At 44.7% G+C, this 20221-nt stretch overlaps 1 protein-coding gene across 6 annotated transcripts in view; it reads right to left on the reverse strand.

Annotated features, from left to right (window-relative positions):
• The window catches only part of SMOC1 (SPARC related modular calcium binding 1), a 139253-nt gene that overhangs the window by 18221 nt on the left and 100811 nt on the right, over positions 1–20221 (reverse strand). For all 6 annotated transcript variants that reach the window (XM_087746459.1, XM_087746455.1, XM_087746458.1 and 3 more), the window contains 3 exons: positions 11958–12150; positions 10988–11070; positions 7339–7444 (listed from right to left, as the gene is read on the reverse strand). In XM_087746459.1, the coding sequence (XP_087602585.1) occupies positions 7339–7444; positions 10988–11070; positions 11958–12150 (382 nt within the window). The remainder of the gene's footprint in view (positions 1–7338; positions 7445–10987; positions 11071–11957; positions 12151–20221) is intronic.

Raw genomic sequence — 20221 nt, forward strand, 5'->3', positions numbered from 1 at the left:
TCGTGAAATTACGTGATACACTAAAGAAGGCTGACGTTAAAACACTGTATCTAACTATCTTGACTTTGACGCCTGCCCATGTAAGACACTTATGCACCATCCATGAAACATGAATTGATGCAACTTTACAGCACTGCTAAGCCACCTAGCTTTGATGATGTGCCATGACAACAACCATACCTGCCGGGTCAGCTGAAATAAATCTGTGGGTTCTAATTGTCCTGCAAGCACAGACTTTGCAGGAGTATTCCAGGGGAATTTCCCTCTATTACCTCTCCATTGCTGTTGCAAGAGAAATAAATCAGCCCTCAGATGCAAATTTCATTTGTTGGGCTGCCTCTCTACTCATTCAGACCATAAAGGAATCAGAAAAACCAAGAGAGAGCAAAGCTGCTCCGTACATTCTCAACTCCCAGCAAAACAACATCTCTTGCTCTAACACCAGTCACGCAAAAATCCACTGAATTCCACTCTCTCACTCCAGTGCTGTAGCAGCTTTGTAAGACCTAGTAAAGACAGACATTACCAAAATGCAGACAGCCTTCTCAGTCTTCTTGTGTTGACTACATTACAGCTGTACTTACTTTTCTTCCCAATTGTTCCTCTTTAGCACTCTATGGCAAAACAATCCATCCTAAAGAATGAGTGCTGGGGAAGCAGAGAGCTCTGTGCAAGCTGATTTTCCAAATCCAACCTGCTATTGGTGGATCGCTTCCGTACACAAGCGAGCAGGTTTAGCTCCATTATGCAGCATAAGCCCACCCACAGTCCAACAATGAAGAGAAGCATGGCTTGTCATTAACAGCCTAGGACAGGGAACCTGCTCTCTCAGCTTTCTTACTAATTTGTTGGCATCAAGTATATAGTCTTCTCTAAATAGGCTTTTGCTCCTCCTGTTGTATAACGTGCTATCAGCTCCCTCATAGGAGAATACTTACTTCTTAGGTGGCTTATGCTTGGAGATATGTGAGTTAAGGTACTGTTACTTTTAACAATACTATTTTCCAGTTGAGACACACCTCCACAGAACACCTTCATATCACCTGGTGTAACTGGAGTACAGGCAGAAAGCAAAAACCATGGCCATGCGCTTTTTGCACCTGCACTGAATTCTGGAGCAGAGAGAGAAGAATATGCCAAAATATCAAACAGACAGCCTGAATAGGCACTTTGCGTGCAGCCTGTAATGCCTTCCAGCGCTTGAGGCCCGTTGCAAGACAGCAAGAGTTACCTCAGTGGGAAGGAGCAGGGAAGAAGGGAAGGTATATAGCATAAAGTATACAAGAGCAGCAAGTGTCAGACATTACTCACATACTGAACCGTGTACAGTGTGCACTCACATCATCCTCCACAGAACCGTGCTGTCAAAGTGTAATATGCCCCACTAAATTTTACTGAGTAAACTGAAGTACATTTCTACCAAAGCTGATCCTTTGCTCCCTGAACACTTGCAGCCCCACTGCATCCCACTGCACAGGCTGCACGGACCCACAGTACTGTTGCAGTGACAGAAAATCCTCATACAAAACACCGCTTTGAGAGAAAGCAAGGTTTCAACCTCTGAAGTACCCAGTGGCTGATTACCTGTTTGAAGACCTTTAGAAAACCTATTCTTTTGTAATACAAACTTTACGTAGCGACAATAGCAGCTGAGGCAGGAAGGGGAAAGGTGAGTAAGACCAGCCTAACTCTGGACTGCTAACAGAGACTATAAGCCAGAGGGAGGTATTCCAGGATGAAAGAACAGTGATGGACAAGAAGCTGCTAGCAGAAGCAAAAGTAGAAAAAAAATTAGTCCAGCTTCCACTCCTAACACACAAGGTATGTTTGTGGTCAGGATGTCTACAGGACTTAAAGTTATAAGTTTCTATGACTTGAAAATATTTTGCAAGGATGTATACCTTGCTTGGTGCTGCCGCTGAATGAAGGATGGATGAGAGCGAAGCTAAAGAAATGACAGGACTGACCCTGCCAGTCAATGCCCATGGCAGCAGTCATGACGTCCACCAAGGTGCCCGGGGAAGTGGTGGAAAGCGATAAGAGTTTAACAAGCTGAGGTAAAATTCAGAATTGTTCTTACTCTGCTCTCACTTCTTAGTCTCCTTTTGTTGTTCTTTGCGGTTGTCTATTCTAAAGTTAAAAGCTGTAATGGCGGAATATGGCTTGAATCAAAGAGGATTACTCTAATAGAATTGCAAAAGGATCATGTATTTGTTTTATTATTCTCCCTTTCCTGTAGCCAAAGAATCAAGAAGCCCTCCCAAAAAAAACTTAGCTGTGTTCAGACTAAACAAAAGGGTACTACACAGTCCAAATTCATTACAGGGAATGCATAATTCCTCTACAGTTAAAACTTCAGTTATCTTCCTATTACAGGCCCAGTTTCTTCCTCTCCTCCAGCTAAGTTGTGTATGAAACATTATTCTGAACATAACTTCTTCTGGAGATTGTGGGATAAATCATTTAGAAGGTTTAAAAATCACCTCCCTTCACTCCTCATTGACTGTTCAAAGATCCTCCTCTTACATGAACTCTCCTGTATCTTTAATTAGGCTAGAATTTCCATAGGAGCACAAAGAGAAGTTGGTATCCAACTTCAATTGAAATGCAATAGGAGTTGGGCATTAACTTCCTCGCACTGTTTGAAAGTGTCAATCTTTATTAAAACATGGCTCGGCTTCAGAACACCCTGGAGATGTGCTGAGCTGTGCTTGCCTGCTTCAAGCTGCTCAACTAGAGCATGAAAGGGAACCTCGGGGGCAATTTTCTGAAGTACTTTTTAGGGCTATTACATGGGGAATAATTGGCAACTTAAAATGAAGGGACACAGCTGCTGTGTTACATGATAAGGGTGGCTGTTGTAAGCTGCCCTTTTAACCCAAAATTCCACAGAGCATTAATATTTTTGCTGATACTGTAGCAAGCCATAGTGCACACATTTTGGCAACTAAAATTCACTTCTGAATTTGCAGGGACCGAAGAGAGTTTTTCAGATCAGAGAAACCCAGGCTGGGATCGCCTTTGGTCTATTTTAGTTTAGGCCTGGTGTGATATGAATATGTCCGAATTAGAAAATAGACTAAAATGTACTAAAGCAAAGTCTAAATTTTAAGAAGTGCTGCTCCTATTATATAGGATTTATACGTGAACAATTTCAAGTATGCGTCTTTTCAAAAAGGATACCAAACACTGGTTAATAAACCAATTTCCTACAAGCGCTCCCTTAATTACTTTGAAAACATACAGTAACAAGACGTGCCTTGGAGTTATTACATAAACTTAAAATTAAGAATGAATTTTACCAGAGATTTTCTGTTTCAAAAGTCTAAATAAAGTCTACTTGGCTATTTTGCTGTAATATAAACCAGGGCCACGAGGAAGGGAAGTTCTCATCTCATTTACATTATTGTAAAGCAAGAGTAACTCAATTAAAGTCAATAGCTTTGAACTTGCTTAAACGAGACAAGACCTATAAGGGATTACAAGGTTGTTTTAAGCATGCCCAATAAAAAAAAAAAGTCTTATCAGGTTTTACTTACATGGCCTGCAGCAATCCAAGTTGTACAGCCTCACTTTGCTGCTACTAGATTGTTTTTGTGTGTGCCCAGTATAAAGTGTGCAGTTTAGCACAGCTCTATGTAGTACTTTAAATGCAGATCTCTATCATTTCTCCCCATGCTCCTCCTCCCCCCCCCAAAAAAAAAAAAATCTAATACAGACGTTAATTGCAAAGCCAGATAGCTTTGCAGCGTAAATAGGTAAAGTCTTCAAGATGAAAACATTCAGCAAATGCAAGAAGTTTTCACTCCACATATCCAGATTCAGACTGACAGGGTCATCTAATCTGATTTCCTGTATATCATACTCACAGAATGTGACTCAAATTACTCTTAGGACCATAACTTGGGTTTGACTAAAGCAAGTCTTTCTGAAAGGCATCAGGCCTAAGATGAAAGCCTTAGAGAGAGGGAATCTGTCACCTCCCTCGTGACTTCATTCTGCCTCAGAATTGCCCTTGCTTTAAAGAAATTTTGATCAGAAGTTTGTTTATATTCAGCTAATCATGTTCTTCCCCACTAGACTAAAGAGCCTGCAGAGCTTTTGTCCCTATGGAGATACTCAGATTATATGAAATCATTTTTCAACCTTTGTTGGGTTTTTTTTGTTTGTTTGTTTGTTTTTCTTTCTTTTAATACCCTAAGGAAGGCTGAGCTCCTTAAGACTCTCACTGTTAGGCTTTTTCAGGCTCTTCTCTGCGTTTGGTCCTATATTTTAATGTTGATACTAAAGATATGTATTGTATGCCAGTATCATCTCTCTGCTGCCACGGAGAAACAGGAATACTCCCCTCCTTCCCTAAAAAGCCTACTGGCTGCTTCTCTGATTAAAATACATAGGACAATATATGGGGCCAAGTGACATGGGGGTACGGCTTGCTGTTTGCCTGGCCTGCCCTCCGCGACAGGCATAAGCTTTGCTGGTGATATGTTAAAAATTTACCTTAGATCATTGGATGCATTGTTCAAACTCTAAAAAAGGCCCTGAAGGATGAAATGCTGAACACTGTAAAGGAACAGAAAGAGGAAGGCTACAAAGGGAACCAGTGTATGTTTAAATACAGAACCTGTTCTGCCATCATTATGGTAAAGATGGAGAAGAGCCTGCAATAAGTGAAGCTTGCCTCGCAAGTAAGGAAACTGACATTAAGACATTAAAATTGACATGACTGACATTAAGAAAAAACAGATAGCCAGATCTCTAGCTTTTCTTTTCAACATGACCTTCTCAGCAAACCTGGGCCAGGGAGATACAGCATAAGCACTGTCATAAATTCAGTATTTTGTTAGTTGTTAAGGCTGGAAATTATTAACCCTACAGGTAAAATATCCTGTTGTCTTGGAAAAGAGCTGTCATTTCCAGTGCCAAAGTCAAGTTAGGTCACCCAGACTATTTCAGATATTCCTGCAGAGAGGACTCGGGACATTCCTCCCCTCAGGAAACTTGGAAAGCAGGACTCATTGCAGAGAGACAGCTTCCCAACTCTGCAAACTCATATGAAATGAAAGCTGTACTGATTAATTTTTTATATAAGTACCAAAAATTCCATGAAATGCTTTTCTTTGCAAAATAAATGGTCCCATCATGGCATCGTGGAATGGAAAAGCTTGACACATGTTCTTTGGGGTATGTGCTTAGCCTAGCTGATGCACATGGAATCACAGAATCATAGAATCGTTAAGGTTGGAAAGGACCCTTAAGATCATTGAGTCCAACCGTTAACATAGCACTGCCAAGTCCACCACTAAACCATGTCCCTAAGCACCACGTCTACCCGTCTTCTAAATACCTCCAGGGATGGAGACTCAACCACTTCCCTGGGCAGCCTGTTCCAGTGCCTGACCACCCTTTCGGTGAAGAAGTTTTTCCTAATATCCAACCTAAACCTCCCCTGGCGCAGCTTGAGGCCATTTCCTCTCATCCTATCACTTGTTACTAGGGAGAAGAGACCGACCCCCACCTCGCTACAGCCTCCTTTCAGGCAGTTGTAGAGAGCAATAAGGTCTCCCCTCAGACTCCTCTTCTCCAGACTGAACAACCCCAGCTCCCTCAGCCGCTCCTCGTAAGACTTATTCTCTAGACCCTGTTTACCCCTGACTTTTCTCTAGACCCTGGAAGTTTATGCCAAAGCAGTTTCCTGAATTTAATCATGGCTGTGGGCAGGCAGAGTATTTGGGTGGTAGCAGTCTTTCGCCTCACAAAGGACAGCCTGCTAAAAGATTTTTTTTTCCCCGTTGCAACGGGGCTGCCGACACTGGAGCTGAAAATAAATCAACATGACGACTGTGTGAAGAGCTGGGCAGTGAAAAATTCTACCAGAAAGGCCTCTATTGAAAGCTGAGAAATACACAAAGCTTGGGGAACATTAGGAAGCAAGCCTGCTGGTTTATAGAAGTGCAGTGGGGGCATACATCTCTGGTCTCTACAATATTGGTTTATATTAAGCTTTATTTTAAGAGTGATGATTACATTGGCTGGGTTTCAGTCCCTGCGCTAAAGATGCCAAATAAATATCAAATACTCTCCAGGGCTCCTCGCCACCCCTACCCACTGCATTTGAACCATGCAAATTAGACAGAATTGACATTGGAATGCTTATGGCTGGGAGAGAACGACGTATTTCCCATCCTTGGGGCATTTTTTGTCCTGTTTATATAAATACAGACATGCTAGGCATATACTGCTAATTCGATGGGTTACAGAATAGCGTGCAGGCACTCAGCCACTAGCCTGATTTGTAAGGTCCAAATGCAAAGTTAAAACCATATGGGTTCATGAGCACTCCATCCTGAAACCAAGAGGCACAGAGGTGCCACCCAGGAAGTTTTTTGTCTTGAGTAGTTAAAGATGGCACTGCTTCCTTCTACATTTTTAAGAGGAAAGCAGGGGATCAACATCACTCCCAATACATTGGAGCAATACCCACAGAAGTAACACATGCACAGAGGCACCTCCTTCATCTCTACACCCCTATGAACACAAGCACAGTATTGCTGTGGCATCCCTGCGAGCTAAACTAGCTCTGACTCCTTTTATTGTCAGGGGAATCCAGAAGCATAGAAGCCTTGCCTAGCTGAGGCAATATAGCACTTCTTTTAAGTCCATCACAGTCTGTTCTCGACAGCCTGTCCTGCTGCAGCATTGCAGCTGCTGCACTGAGGGGATTTGCTGTTATCAAGCAGAAGGGGGAGACAAGACCTCAGCTTTTCTCCAGTTCCCCAGAAACGCTGACTTCTGCCCACCTCTTTCAACAGGCCTGACCTGCTGCTCCTTCCAAGAGGGATGAACAGACAGCCAGTCAGAGGGGAGGGCCATGAAAAACAGCTCCTCTCCTCATCGGCAGGCTGGCTCCCGCCCTACAGCAAAACCACAGTGCTGATACTGCCAAGAATTTGATTCGCATTCTTCACTCCCTGTGGTAGCCACTAGGCCACACGGTCTCCTTCGATCCATTTGCATTTTATTAGGTCTTTTCATGCACCAGGGGACAAAAGAACAAGCCACTTCCTCCCACTGAGCTCTCATTTCACACTTCAAATGGGCTATACTAACCTTTATGGTGGAGCAGCTGCCAGGGAGGAGGGGCGGGAGGAGGCAGGCAGGGCTAGGATGACAGGACGGAGCAGCCTCTGAAGATGCAGCCTCAGCTCCTCTCCCAGCAACCCAGAGGAACCCGAATCGGCGCAGAGCAACACCTTTCCCTCCGGCTCCCACCACAGGGGCACCCAGAGCTCTGCAGCCACCTTGGTGGTGTTCAGCCCAAGTGCTTTCTGGACTCACCTCCCACCCCCAGTAGGTGCTGCTGAGTTAATAGCCTGTACCATGTCCGTAGTCAGAGCATCAAGTAAGCTGGTAATAAATTCAACTTTCTTCCCTTCTGGGCAGCCTGCAGAAAGAAAAGAGGAGGTTTAATGCAAGAACACACAGGATTGGTCTCCTACCTCAGTTCAGCAAGGATCAGCCAGAACCTCCTTTGTTTGTAACATGGCTGCCATCATCAGTCCCTAAGGAAAGGCAAAAGAATCCCTCAGTGGGTTTCTCTGCGTGGCAATTTGTCCTGCAGCTTTTGTCCAGGCACACACAGGGTCACCAACAATATCTGGCAGGAAGACCGTGTGGTTAGCCTCTCCCAGTTCCCTACCAGCATAACCACAGGGATGTGCTGGAAGCGCCTGGCAGATGGAGTTCCCATGGTGACACTTGCAGAGAAGTTTACAAAACAACTCATTACCTCCTGGGTCATCTTCCTCTGCAAACATGGCTGTTCTGAGGTCCTAATTGACGGCTTAAAACTTCCCAAAGCACGGGCCAAAGCGAGCGCCGCTGCTTGCACTCTCCTCTTCAGGCACAGAGAGCATTGCCTGCCAGCAGCTACCACAATAATTCAGTTCTTTGCATGATCACACTGCATGGGAAATACGTCAGTCTAAGTCAACACGTTGTAATCGTCCCCAGTCACTGCTGGCTTAAGCGGGACAAAGCGGGCTGAAGACGAGCTTGGTAACCATTTCCATTACTTAGTCCTGACGCCGTCTAGTTCCCCACCATCATAACCACAGACTGACAGAGCCTCCTATCCTTAACAGTGCCAGCCTGTTATGACACAGCTGAGATGAAATTCTCCATCTCCTCACCTTTATGAGGCGAGCTATGCCGTTTCCTTCCTTCTTAACGGAGTAAAAGCATACTTCATTTACCACCACATTAATACTGTAACAATTGCTCTAGCCTACCAAGGAACAAGCACACTTAACTTCCACCCACCATCTCCAAAACCATCGTCCAAACTCCATCACCTCCCACCTTGTTGTCTTCTCTTGATGTGACAGAGAAGCCACCACCACATCCCTTACCTCTTCTTTTTCCCAAAACCAACATTCACTACCAGTTAGTCAGCTGATTAAGGCAGCAGACATCAGAAAACAGCCTCCCCCTAGCAACATATAGCAGTGTCAACACTTTCTGCTTTTCCTGGACAAGCGAAGAAGCACATGTGCCCCAAACAGAGCACCAGAAACTTACTGCAATCCCTTGACAGCTGAAAGCAGCTTGCAAATTGATCTGACAAAACTCCCTCCTTTGCACTATTCAGGCTCTGTTCTCTGCAATAGCTAACCAACAGTCCCTCGCCTGTCTCCATATTATGTGCATGACACACACGCACACCCCTCAGCACTCGTTTGGCACATGGTCCAGAAAATGTCAGCATTGTAATGGGTAAACTGCTATGGCAGCCAGAGTAGACCACTCACTTAAAGGAGCTTTTTGTTGCAGTAATGAGAAGGTTGAAAAACCATTTGCTAGAAGTCATCTCCCTGGGGCCTCAGCATCTCACCGTCTGCAGGAATTAGCAGCTTGCCATTTGCCATGTGCAAGCAACACTTCCCTTCCTTCTTTCTTTCTTTCTTCTAGCCACAGCCATGACACAGTTTGTGAAGAGGGTATGTGTATGTGTGCGAGGACTTGGACTTCTGTCTCCCCCACCTTAGCCTCTGCAGGGTCTCTTCACACAGGCTAAGGAGCATGCTGCCTGCAGCACTGAAAGTCTGAAGAATAGGCAAACCTTTAGAAGGGGAATAAGGTAAGGAGTCCCCCTTACAGAACTGAGTGCAAATGGAATGATCAGTCTCAAATTGGAGCAGGGTTTTTTCTTAAAATTCAGTTCTGCTAAGAAATAAGAGTGGAAAAAAAGTAAAAAGAAACATCCTCTCTCACCCCCTGCAGTTCTGGCTCAGCAGTGAATTTCTGCATTCAAGAGCAGCTAATCAAACAAACCTCAAGTCTGCATCAAAAGATCATGCAGCACAGCATCTCTCATGCAGACAAACCAGGATCAGACCCTCCATCTCCTAGTCTCTCCATAGACAAGGGTATTTTCAGTGGCAGGAACCATCATGCCAGCCAATGCAGCCAAGCACAGAGCTGAAAGTTTACTCAGGCACAGAAAAGTGGCTTGAGCTGAGAGGGGAGCTCTCCTGGAGTCTGATGCTGGGACCAGACCACTAAGCTACAGAGCATCATGTGTCCTTTTCTGCGTCAAGCAGTTCTTGTTCCCTTGTCCAGCAGCAGCTGCAGTGCAGAAGTGGAGGGAGAAGGGAAACGAAACCATTCTGTCATCCTAAGAGATCAGAAAGAAAATCTCAAAGAAAAAGCCCAAGAGCAAAGGATTTTCACAGAGGAGTCCTGGAGAGGCAGGGGGAGGTGCACGGAGAGGCAGTAAAAAAGGGGAGAAGGGGATGGGGAAGAAAGGAAGTAAGGTTATTATATTTTAGCATGATTTCCTAAGGAAATGAGCCTTAATGCAATCATTTAGCTGGTTTCCCTCCTCCTACCCCCCCAAAGTAATACTTGAACCAATTGGCCAATTTCATTCGAATGTGAGAGGGAGGCAGATAGGAAATTTCTACATGACTTGTGAAAATGAGGAGCTGGCAGGAGGAGAATTAGGAGACACAGAAGGCAAATCTGGAACAAGTCTCATTTCCTTTGCTAACCTGCTCAGGGACAACTCACTTTATGCTAGCCCTGTAAAGGGCCAGGAGAAAATGAAGTGGATCCAGAGCTACCAGATCTTTCTGCAGAGTTCTTGGTGTCTACCACTCCCTCATGGTGGAGAGGGACTTCTGTTTTCCAGCAGTCAGCCCCCACCCAGGAGAGCAATGGCTGACCTGTTGGTGAGGGCCCCTCACTCTGCTCCTTAGAAAGGCACTGGGAAGGAAAAAACAGAGCACAGGCAGGTAGGATAGCATTTTTAAGAGCTGCACAGACACCTATGCCCAGCATATCTTCCTAGCAGAAGCAAGGTAGACAAACAGTAAACTATGGCTGGTCACTCTGTTAAGAGGGAAAAGCAGAATATAAAACAAGCAGAAATGGGAGATAAAGCAGGTCTCAGGCAGAAAATGAAGGATTAAGTCCAGCTAAGTGAGGAGCCAGCATTAGTTAAGGGACCTTAGTGCGCCAGGAACGCTGCCCTGTCTGATCCTTGCAGTGTCAGGGAGCCAGCTGGTCCACTGACAATTGCCAGCTGTGTCCTTTTTCGTTACTCAGGGGGCACCAAGCTGCTGAAAAGCCCTGCTAAATGGAAAGGATCCTGTCCTGGCCAGGCTTTGAAGAAGAACGTTCAGTGCTGACCCCGTTCTTCCCCCAGGGGACCTCCAGGCATCCAGGTTTCTTTCCTGAAAATTCTGATCCCAGACATGTTTTCCAAAGGGCAGACAGGTAATAAACCAGCCCCCAAGACACTCCCAGCCTTTTCCAGTTCACTGATGAAACTGGAGGTGGTCCAAAATGACACAGAACAAAACCCATGGTAAAACATGCACAGTGAGGGAAATCTCCCATCTCCTCAACAATATTCTTGGCCTCTTAAGAGTCCCAAGTTGAGACAAGGGAAGAAGGCAGAGACAGGATCTTGTTCCTCTCTGACCTGGAAGTTCTCTGTCCTTGAACGGATCATCAATCTCTGTGCTCTTCGATCTGGCATCGCTTTCACACACTGGAGTCTCATAGCTGAAAAAGGAGAACAGCAGATGCTAAACTATGTGATATAGCTTTAGTGTCATCAGATGGTTGCTAAGGGGTTTGTGTTATTTGCTTACTGCAGGGGAAACCAATAAACCTGCAGAAGAAATATTATTCTCAAGCATCTGTCTGCTTATAGACAGTCAGCAACAGCAGCACAAGTGGAGAGAGAAGGAAGAGCATACTCCGAAGTCCAGTACCAGCTACCAACCCAAACCCACAAACAGCACAAGGCCTTCTTCCAACTCTTGTGGGCACAGGCTGAGCTTTTTTTCAAAGCTGTCCATGCTCTACAGAATCACTGTATCTAGCAGAGTTTAGGTCCCAGCTCCTCCTGGTCTGGTTTTATAACTTGCCAGACCCACAATTTGTTTCCAAGCCCCAAGTGAGAAAAGATTCCCCAGGTAGTTTTAAGATACAGGGTAACTTAAAGAAAAATCTATCACTGGCTTAAAATCTATCAATGCACAAGCAAGCAGTCTTCTGAATCTCTACTGGTCAGGATCCAAGTGGCTGCAGCATGGAAGTATAAAGCAGAGGATAATGCAACAAAGCCACTTGTCTTTTCACTGCTCATGCCCCCTCTACTCTTGAGCAAAGCCCTGGTTCCTGCTACCACCCAAAAGCAGCAAGCTAGAGAAAAAAAGGCTGCTTTGCATGAATACTTAACACAGAGGAAAGTAAGGGTAGTAGTTACTATCCACCAGCTCCTACAGAGAGGAAGCTGCATAGTAACATTCAATAGGGAACATCATATATGGCATTGCTAGCTCTAAGGCAGGCAGTACAGAGCGGACTGCTCTAGAAGTAGGAACTTAACTGATATGGCAAAAGTATTTTTTTATATCTCATCTCACCAGGCCTATAGCTCTTACCGAGTGGAAGTACCAGGCAGGGGGCGTCCCGTGTCCACCAGGACACACCAGCAGTACCCAGTCGACTGGTGGCATTGCACTGGTTTGTAGAGCCCTCCGGGAGCACACTCGGGGATGACGATACCCTCGCGGGGGTTCTGCCTGGCCTCCTCCAGGGCACTCTGCCTTTCCTGGTCGCAGGAGTGAACTTTCTCTGGAAGACAGGAGGGAGGTTGGAGGGGGTGGAGAAAAAAAGTCAAATCGAGACCACCTTCCTCAGCTCAGCAGTGTATCGGTGTCCTTCACATCAGGAGACCTTTGTGTCTGTTTCCTTCTCAGCAAACACCAGTATGTCTACACCCCTAGGGACTCAGGGACTTCTGGGTCAAGAGCTTCCTCCTACATTTAGCTGTGATACAAGAAGATTATGGATTATAGACATTGACTGCCAAGTGCCCAGCAAGCCAGGAACAGCAGGAAAAACTGTTCTGTTCACCTAGGTTTTGGAACAGAGCTATCAGATAACAATAACTCACCATTACTGCAGTCACGGAGTAAGCATTTCCCAGATGATGTTTTCACATATTGAGAGATCCTAAATTGTGACTTGTATTTTCCAGTTAAACGGAGGCAAACACCCTGCTCTGCCCCACTGTCTCTTTCTCCAGACTGCAATGCACACTTCCCTCTCAATAGCATCTCTCCAACACGATCCCAAGAGGAGCAGGTTATATTTTAACACCGCCTTATCCAGTGCAGAGAGCACCTGCACACGCCTTGGCAGGGAACAGAATGGGATATCCCATTCTACCCACACTGCCATCACCCCTCCAGCACACTCCACCGTTGTCCTCCCCTGGAAAACACAGGGCACCCAACATTGCTTCCTACCGAGGGGCAGGTAGGACCCTGTCCCTTAGTAGCATATTACACAGAAAAAGTTATTTCCAAAGACACTGTCAACCAGAGAACAGTGTACATAGATGGCATGCACCAAAGAACTGAAAGAAGCCCAGAAGTGGCTTCTGCAGTCAGCCTGGCCCCTTCGGCCCTAACGCTGCCTCTTCAGCCACTGCCTGCAGAGGCATGACGAATGTATGGAGAGGTGCCAGGCTGCTGCCTCTTATATAGACCAGCCATTAAAGGGGGAAGAGATGCACAGAGCACCCACAGGACATTAAGACCTATTTGGCTCAACAGCCAGAAGTTCTCATTTACAAGTCTTCAAACATTTTGGCCCTTTGAGGAGTAGGAATATTATTTCAACTTTGGAAACCACTGAAGGTATCACAGAGAGAAAAAAAAGTGTGCATGTAGGACAGAAAGCAGTCAAGGCAGCTAATCATGGGGTTTAAAACATGTCTAGGGTAAAAAAACCCAACAATATAACTCCTAACTTTTATCCTTAGGAGAGTGACAAAAACCAGAAGCAGGAACAGCTGTTCTCTCCTTCCCTAGCTTTCCTCTCCCTTGCCGTTTACTCTGCTTTTTCTTTTTTATAAATAAGCCACTACATCTGAAATTCCTTGCCACAGCCAAGAATCCCCTCAAGCTTTCAATACATAAAATGCTTGAACACTGACAGGTAATGACACCACAAGTTCTTCCCAAACCTGCAGATGTTTGCACGGTCAGCCAGTAGACATGGCATGACCTCAGCATCCTGCCCCCGGGACAGGCTCAGCACACAACTAACACACGCTCACTGTTTCCGTGTATTTTGCCTGCCTGTCTGTACACCATCAGTAATGTCTTATATTTTGGTGATAAATTCTCATGCATAGAGTAATTTTTGTTCCGTATTTGGGGAACAGAAGCGGTGCCAATTCACAGCTAGAATTCCTCAGCTTGGTAGCAGCAGGTACAACACACACAGTTCCACAGGTCTGCACCAGCGTCACCTGAGTACAGCATGCTTTGGGTACCAGAAGCACTTTTACTGGTTTCTAATTGAACTGTAGCAGCTAAAGCGTCTCAGAGACCCAGAATGGTCTCCCTCTTCTCAGCATTTCAGATCACTGTCGAGGCTGGGAATGTGAAGAACACCTGAACTTTGCCACACACAAATCCACACAACTGAAACACAGAATAAAAACTTTTAAGTGTCGGCAAGTCTGACTCAAGCAGAGAGAAACTTGATCGGGAAGGAGCAGAAGGGGATAAAGTCAACAAAAACTGAAAGGGAGCTCAAGCCTCAGCTGATATTTAAGCTGACTTTACTTTGCTGACAGATTTCACATCTGAAAAAAAAGCTCCATGACTGTTCCCAAGCTGTACGTGGACAGAGAAGTCATTGAGCGAGAGGCCTGCAGGCTCCTTAACAAACCACTTACATCACGAGGGGCCCCCGCTTGCCTGCGGTCTGCCGACAGCAATTCACACCTTGGCCCTCAGGTGAGGAGGATCATTCCTGCAGCTTGGGGAAGCAAAACCAGGGGCAGAATTCCCTATCATCATTTAATATAAGAAGCAAAAGAAAAAAAAAAAAACCTTCTGCTGAAGAGAACTACATTCCAGGAATTTTTCTGTCTAAATCCCCAGAGCTTCCTGAGTGCACAAAGTCAAACTAAGATCTCTCAAGTCCTTTGAGTCTTGCAAAACTAGCACTAGAAATGTCTCTGAAAAAAAAAAAAAAGTGGTTTTTTTGTGTGTCAGGACAAAAAAAATATGCCACTTTTATTGAAATCAAGAAAGAAAACAAAAGAAATAATAAATGTCTTTTAATGAGTTAGTACCTCATTTTACATATGTTTGCAGTTAGGTATGCAATTTACACAGAATAAGTGTACAAACTTACACACGTTTGTAATATGCCATAAAAAATGGCAAAAAATTCTCTGCACATATTAACAGAAATTTGTGGAAATTGAATAGTCATGGCATTTACTGCCAGAATACAGATCTAACTGGTAGTCACTCCTGTTTGAAGGGTGTTTAAAGGCTGAGTGAAACAAATCTTACACGTTTTGTTCAGTTGACATCAAAACAAATGTAATGATGCAAAATCCTCCATCGTCACCAGTGGCCCGTCATTAGCAACGAGAGCAGAACAACTGAAATAGCAGGGAGATTGGATGTTTCTCATTTCTAGCATACAGCTAGAAGTAGCCACTATGAAAGTCCCATCTATTCCATTACTTCCTGAAGAACATAAAACAGACAAACCAAAGGCCCAACTTGTCTCTGTTTCACCTCCAACCATGGCCAAAAGCAGATACTTAGAGGAAAGCAGAGGAACAGGACAAACATATACTTCTTTCCCCCATGTATTTTATGTCTCAACCAGTTGTGGATCAGAAACCCACAGAGACAGACACAGAGTTTGTATTTAGTGAGTAGCAATGGTTTTTCCCTTCCACCAGTTTGCCATGCCTCCCCTCGTAAACTTTCATTGACTATGACATCCCGCAGCTAGTTCTGGGGCTTGACTACATGTTGTGTGTGGAACACAGCACATCCTTTGGTTTGATCTAAACCTGGCTCGAACCAAGTTTTGTTTGCTGACCCTAGTTCTTCCGGAGGATGAAACAATGAACAGTTTGCAGTCAGTCCCTCCCTGCTTCTCACTGCTTCACAGATTCCTGCTTCATCTCTTTTACATGCTGAAGAGTCCCAGCTGACCCAGTTGCTCCTTCTCTGAACCCTTTCCAGATCTACCATACCTTCTCTGAGCTAGAGGGGATCAGAATAGCAAACATATTGACACTAAGTGGAGGCTCTGACAACAGCCCTGTGGAAAGTTCCTTCAGTGACATCTGTCTACTAAGCAGAAGAAAGTAATAACTAGCACGAGCCCCCAGAGAGGCTCTTTCCTCCAAGCTACCACTCTTAATTCCCTTAAAAAATAAACATGAATATTAACAGTTGGGGTGTATTTCAACAGCCAGCAGAATCAGCTGGGAAATCCATACCATCAGCTCCCCTAGCATGAGACTTGGCATGAGCTTGCATACACTGTCACCCTGAAAGACAGTCTCACGGGTAATGAAGGGACCATCAAATGCTATCCCAGCTCCAGGACACTGAAGTCAGCCTGTTCCAGTCAGACTGCTTACTGGAAACTCTGCTGTTGTTGCCAAGGCCCAGTTTATGAGGGACAGTGAAAACCTATGGCCAAGCTGGAAGGTTTAATGCCAGCTATGAAATTAAGCTGTCATCTTAGAAAGAAGCATATATTTATTATACATGCAGGGTACTTAAAAGCCTGTTCCCTGTTTGAGTTAATGGGGGTTGCAGGCACAGAAAGATAAAGAAAAAAGGTTTTCCTTCTTTCCTTATATTGAACATTTAGAGAGAGAACATTTAAGACAGCAAGTCAGTGGGACACAAACAGCCTTCCCAGGACCTACAATAATATTACAACTTTTTTTTTTTTTTTTAAGGCACTGTCACATTCCCCTGTTTTCTGCCATCTCAGCTTTGACTTAAGACAACCATCAGCAAAGAAGCTGAGTAACACTTGCCAACTTGCTGTTGCTGGGGAGCAAAACCTTTGGGAGACAGCAAATCTGGATTACCACAAATCCAATGACGGCAAAAAAAAAAAAAAAGATAGGGAATGCATGCACACACAAAGAAGAGAATCACTGGCAGAAATATCCATTTTACCTTAACCACTCAGCTCTAAAATGCTAACTGTTCCTTCTTACTCTTGACTGCATCTAACACTCCTTAAAACATTTTTAAAAGCAGTGTCTCTGAAGTCATGAGCTATTGCAGGAAAACAGGGCTTGGACATCTGCAGTTGTACATTATTTATGCAACAATTTTCCCCTAGTAATGGCCTTTTGAGAAATACATGGTCAGATTCATAAAAAGGTCTCTCATTCCTGGTCCCTTAAGTACACACATTCAAACATATATCTACTGCCTGCACAATAAAAATAAAAATGATGAATGAGGTAAGGGACTCATCTGACTGTCTAATAAACTAGATGGTTATTACAGAGATGGGGTGTTTGTTTACCTTACAAAGCTGAGAAGAGAGGGTGTCTAGCAGCATCTAACCAAAGGCATGTGCCTAACAGTTCTCATGCTCAGCTTGCAGGGTTAGATGCAGCTAGATGCGCTGCTCTGGGGACAAGGCAGCTTCCCCCAGCTGCCCTCCTGACACATAACAACTCCCATTGCTGCCAGAGCCAAAGGACCAAGCATCAATCACCGGGGCTGCGAGGATGCTGTGGATGATTAGGGTGGGACATCAGGAAGATCTGCCATCCAACCACAGCAGATTATTTTTTCAATATTGCTCTTCTGCACCCAATTTTTTTCTTATTAAAAGAAGAGAGAAACTGTGACACCAAAACCAACCACCTTGGAGAGATCCCTACGCCCTTGAGAGACAGGAGTCCTTCTTCCAAACGAGACAAAAGAGCGGGTCTAACCTCCCTCTGTGCTTCTGCCCAGCCCCAATGAGCCCATGTGAATAGCCTAACCCCAGAGCTACAGGCTATGCCAGGCAGGGCAGATTTCCTTCTCTTTCCCTCTCTCATTTCTTTTGACCAGAAATTCTGTCTGGACCAGGGAAACTTTTCCCATGGAGTTCCCACAAAAAGCTTCAGTTGTAATGAACAAGCATTCATCAGAAGGGGAGGAAAAGGTCTTTTACTGAAGGATTCTTGACCAATCCCCATTGTTAGTGCTGCAACGGGAACCTGACTTCAAAATACCAATTCAAAAAAATCAACCACATGCCTCTCCCAAATTTTTTTGTTCAACTCCCAGCTTTCCCCTCCGTGAGGAACTAGTGCAGCACAGAACGAAAGGCAGCAGTATGGACATCTAGTGCCAAGTTCCTATTGACATCCTGTGCCAACCCGAAAGCGAGGACTAAGTGTCTTTGTGCCTCAGTTTTCCTCTCAGTGAGAGAAAGTGTTTGCCTGTCTCCCAGGGAAGCTTAATTCAAACAGGGTTGATTTCTCATTTTTATCTAGCCTGTCTTTACGCTGCTCTGGCAGAGAAGAGGAGCCTTGAGCTGGTAATTTTATCATAGCATGAACACCAGCTTAAAGGTGCTTTTATGTTGCATAAGGGAGCTCTAATGAGAGCACCCAGGTCCACTCTGGGAGAACAGGTGCCTCATCCCAGTACGGAGCTTACAAAAGCTGCGGGCAGAAAGCGCAGCCTCATTCCACAGAGAACGTACGGCACCGGTTGTATCAGCAGCCCAAATCTGCACCCTTCCACCTCGGACGGGAAAGAGAATTTGAAAAGCCTTGGGTTGTGCATGTGCACAAGGGCTGGCAGGACTAGCAAAGCAATGTGGTGAATAGGCACTAGCTGCCTGTCCCCCGAGCAGGGCTGTGGGTGGAGAGAGAGAGAAACAACCCCTTCTGTGTTTACTAGGAGCACAATAACAGCTGAAGAAATACGGCTCATGGGGATAGCATAAATCTCTCTGCACCTCTGTTAGTCATCAGCACTGCTACCCACTCCACCCTGTTCTGTCTGGGACCGTGGTCCTTCCAGGGTATTCTCACTAATAGAAAGGTAAAGAGAAAATCAAACCTTGCAGGTGCTCCCAGAGTGTATCAATTGAGCAGTCCTTGCTTTACCTTGGTACTCACTCAATTTCATTTCTCAAGACATAGGCTACAGAGGAAGCAGAGGTTACTACATGTTCCAGTGCTGAACAAGTACAATGCAAAGGTTTAACAAGTGGCTTATAATTTTTAAAAATGCATTGTTCCAAGTGGCTCATTAAACTTCAGCTATCCGGGAACACATCCTTCCCCTGCATTTTCCTTCTGCTCAAAGCGATAAAGCTGCACTGCACTCCTGCCAGCATTACGTGATGAGAAGCCTATTCAATATCTACCCTCTAGCTTGAAATAAGGAGAAATGGCTGAAGGAAGCACTGTCCCAGGATTAGAGTGAACTTGCTGAGGGACTTTTTCATGCACAATTTGTGTTCACTTTGCAGAACCTGTGGGCATCAGGTGCTGCCCAGCTAGGAAAGGAGTCAGCTCCACAGGGTTTCCAAACCACACAGGAATTTAAGCTCCATGCCTGCACATCTTGAAACCTGCCAGTTGAAGGCTACCTGTCCCTGCAATTCTAACTCAACTGTTTTTCAGGCAGGGCTTGGACTCTTTGTAGCACCCCCTCTCTCAAACAGTCAGTCACACAGTCCTAGCCCTCCTAGAGCTGTAGCCACACTAGCTGAAGGATGGCAGAAAGAGAACAATTTTTTTTTATGGCTACAGTACATCATCCTGGCAAAAAAAAAAAAAAAAAAAAAAAAAAAGTAAATATTTGCATGTTCATACACAATGCATTAGATGAAGCTCTGATTAAATTCTGGTTCATTAGAGTGTATTATAAGTTGTGTCATTCTCATAAGCAAACAAGGAAAATGTAGACTACATACAATTACTATGAGATACCTGCCTAACACTGCACATTAAGAAAAACATGCTCCAAGAGGAGAGATCTCAAAAGTTCTCTATGAAGCAGCTCTTCAGTATTGAAAGCGATCATGAGACTTGCCTTGTATCAAATTGAATGACCAATTTGGTTAGTGGAACGTAACATCCAATTTACAGACTGAAATTCAGGAAAGAATTCAAAGTCATCTTGATAAATCATTTTAAATCAGCGTGATCACAACTTACAAGTACAAACCATAACAACCAGCAAGGAGAAATCCAGTGCATGGAGAGGAAATTACTGGCGAGACAGCAAGACTTGGAAAAAAATGGTCAGGAGCTTAGGTAGACCACAAAATTCTGCAACTTTATGACATCGCAAACAACAACAAAAAAATCAAAACAGGTAAATCTAGCTGTGGGATGTAGTGACAGGGGCCTCACATAAGAAACAGACACTAAAGACTGGTGAGCCTTTAAATCAGCCCTGTGTCCAGCTCTGGGCACTGCACTTTGAGGGAGAGGTGGACTGTTTGGCAAGAGTGCAGGGAGAGCAAAGGGAACAGACAGAGGTCTAGGAAACTTGATCTGTGAGAAAATGCTGAAAGAATTCCATTTGTTTAGTCTAGGGATGACATTCAGTCTTCTGAGACATAGAAGCTGCTATATAAAAAAAGATGGTCATAGATCATTTTTTTGTCTTCCCCATGGGTAGTTCAAGTAGCAGTCAGCTTACTTGGAGAAAGGAGATTTAGGTTTGATATAAGAAAGCCCTGGTGATTAACTGTTCACTCATTGGAAGAGGCAGTGGGATCCCTGTGGCTGCATTAGGAACAGGTTACACACGCCAGAGCTGCTGTTAACTGGATATGACCTTGAGTTAAAACAGGGAGGGAAAATAAGTATGTGACCTCTTCA

Source organism: Nipponia nippon, unplaced genomic scaffold (assembly GCF_047370975.1).
Source record: "Nipponia nippon isolate SJK-2023a ecotype South Korea unplaced genomic scaffold, ASM4737097v1 scaffold_10, whole genome shotgun sequence".
NCBI classification, from domain to species: domain Eukaryota; kingdom Metazoa; phylum Chordata; class Aves; order Pelecaniformes; family Threskiornithidae; genus Nipponia; species Nipponia nippon.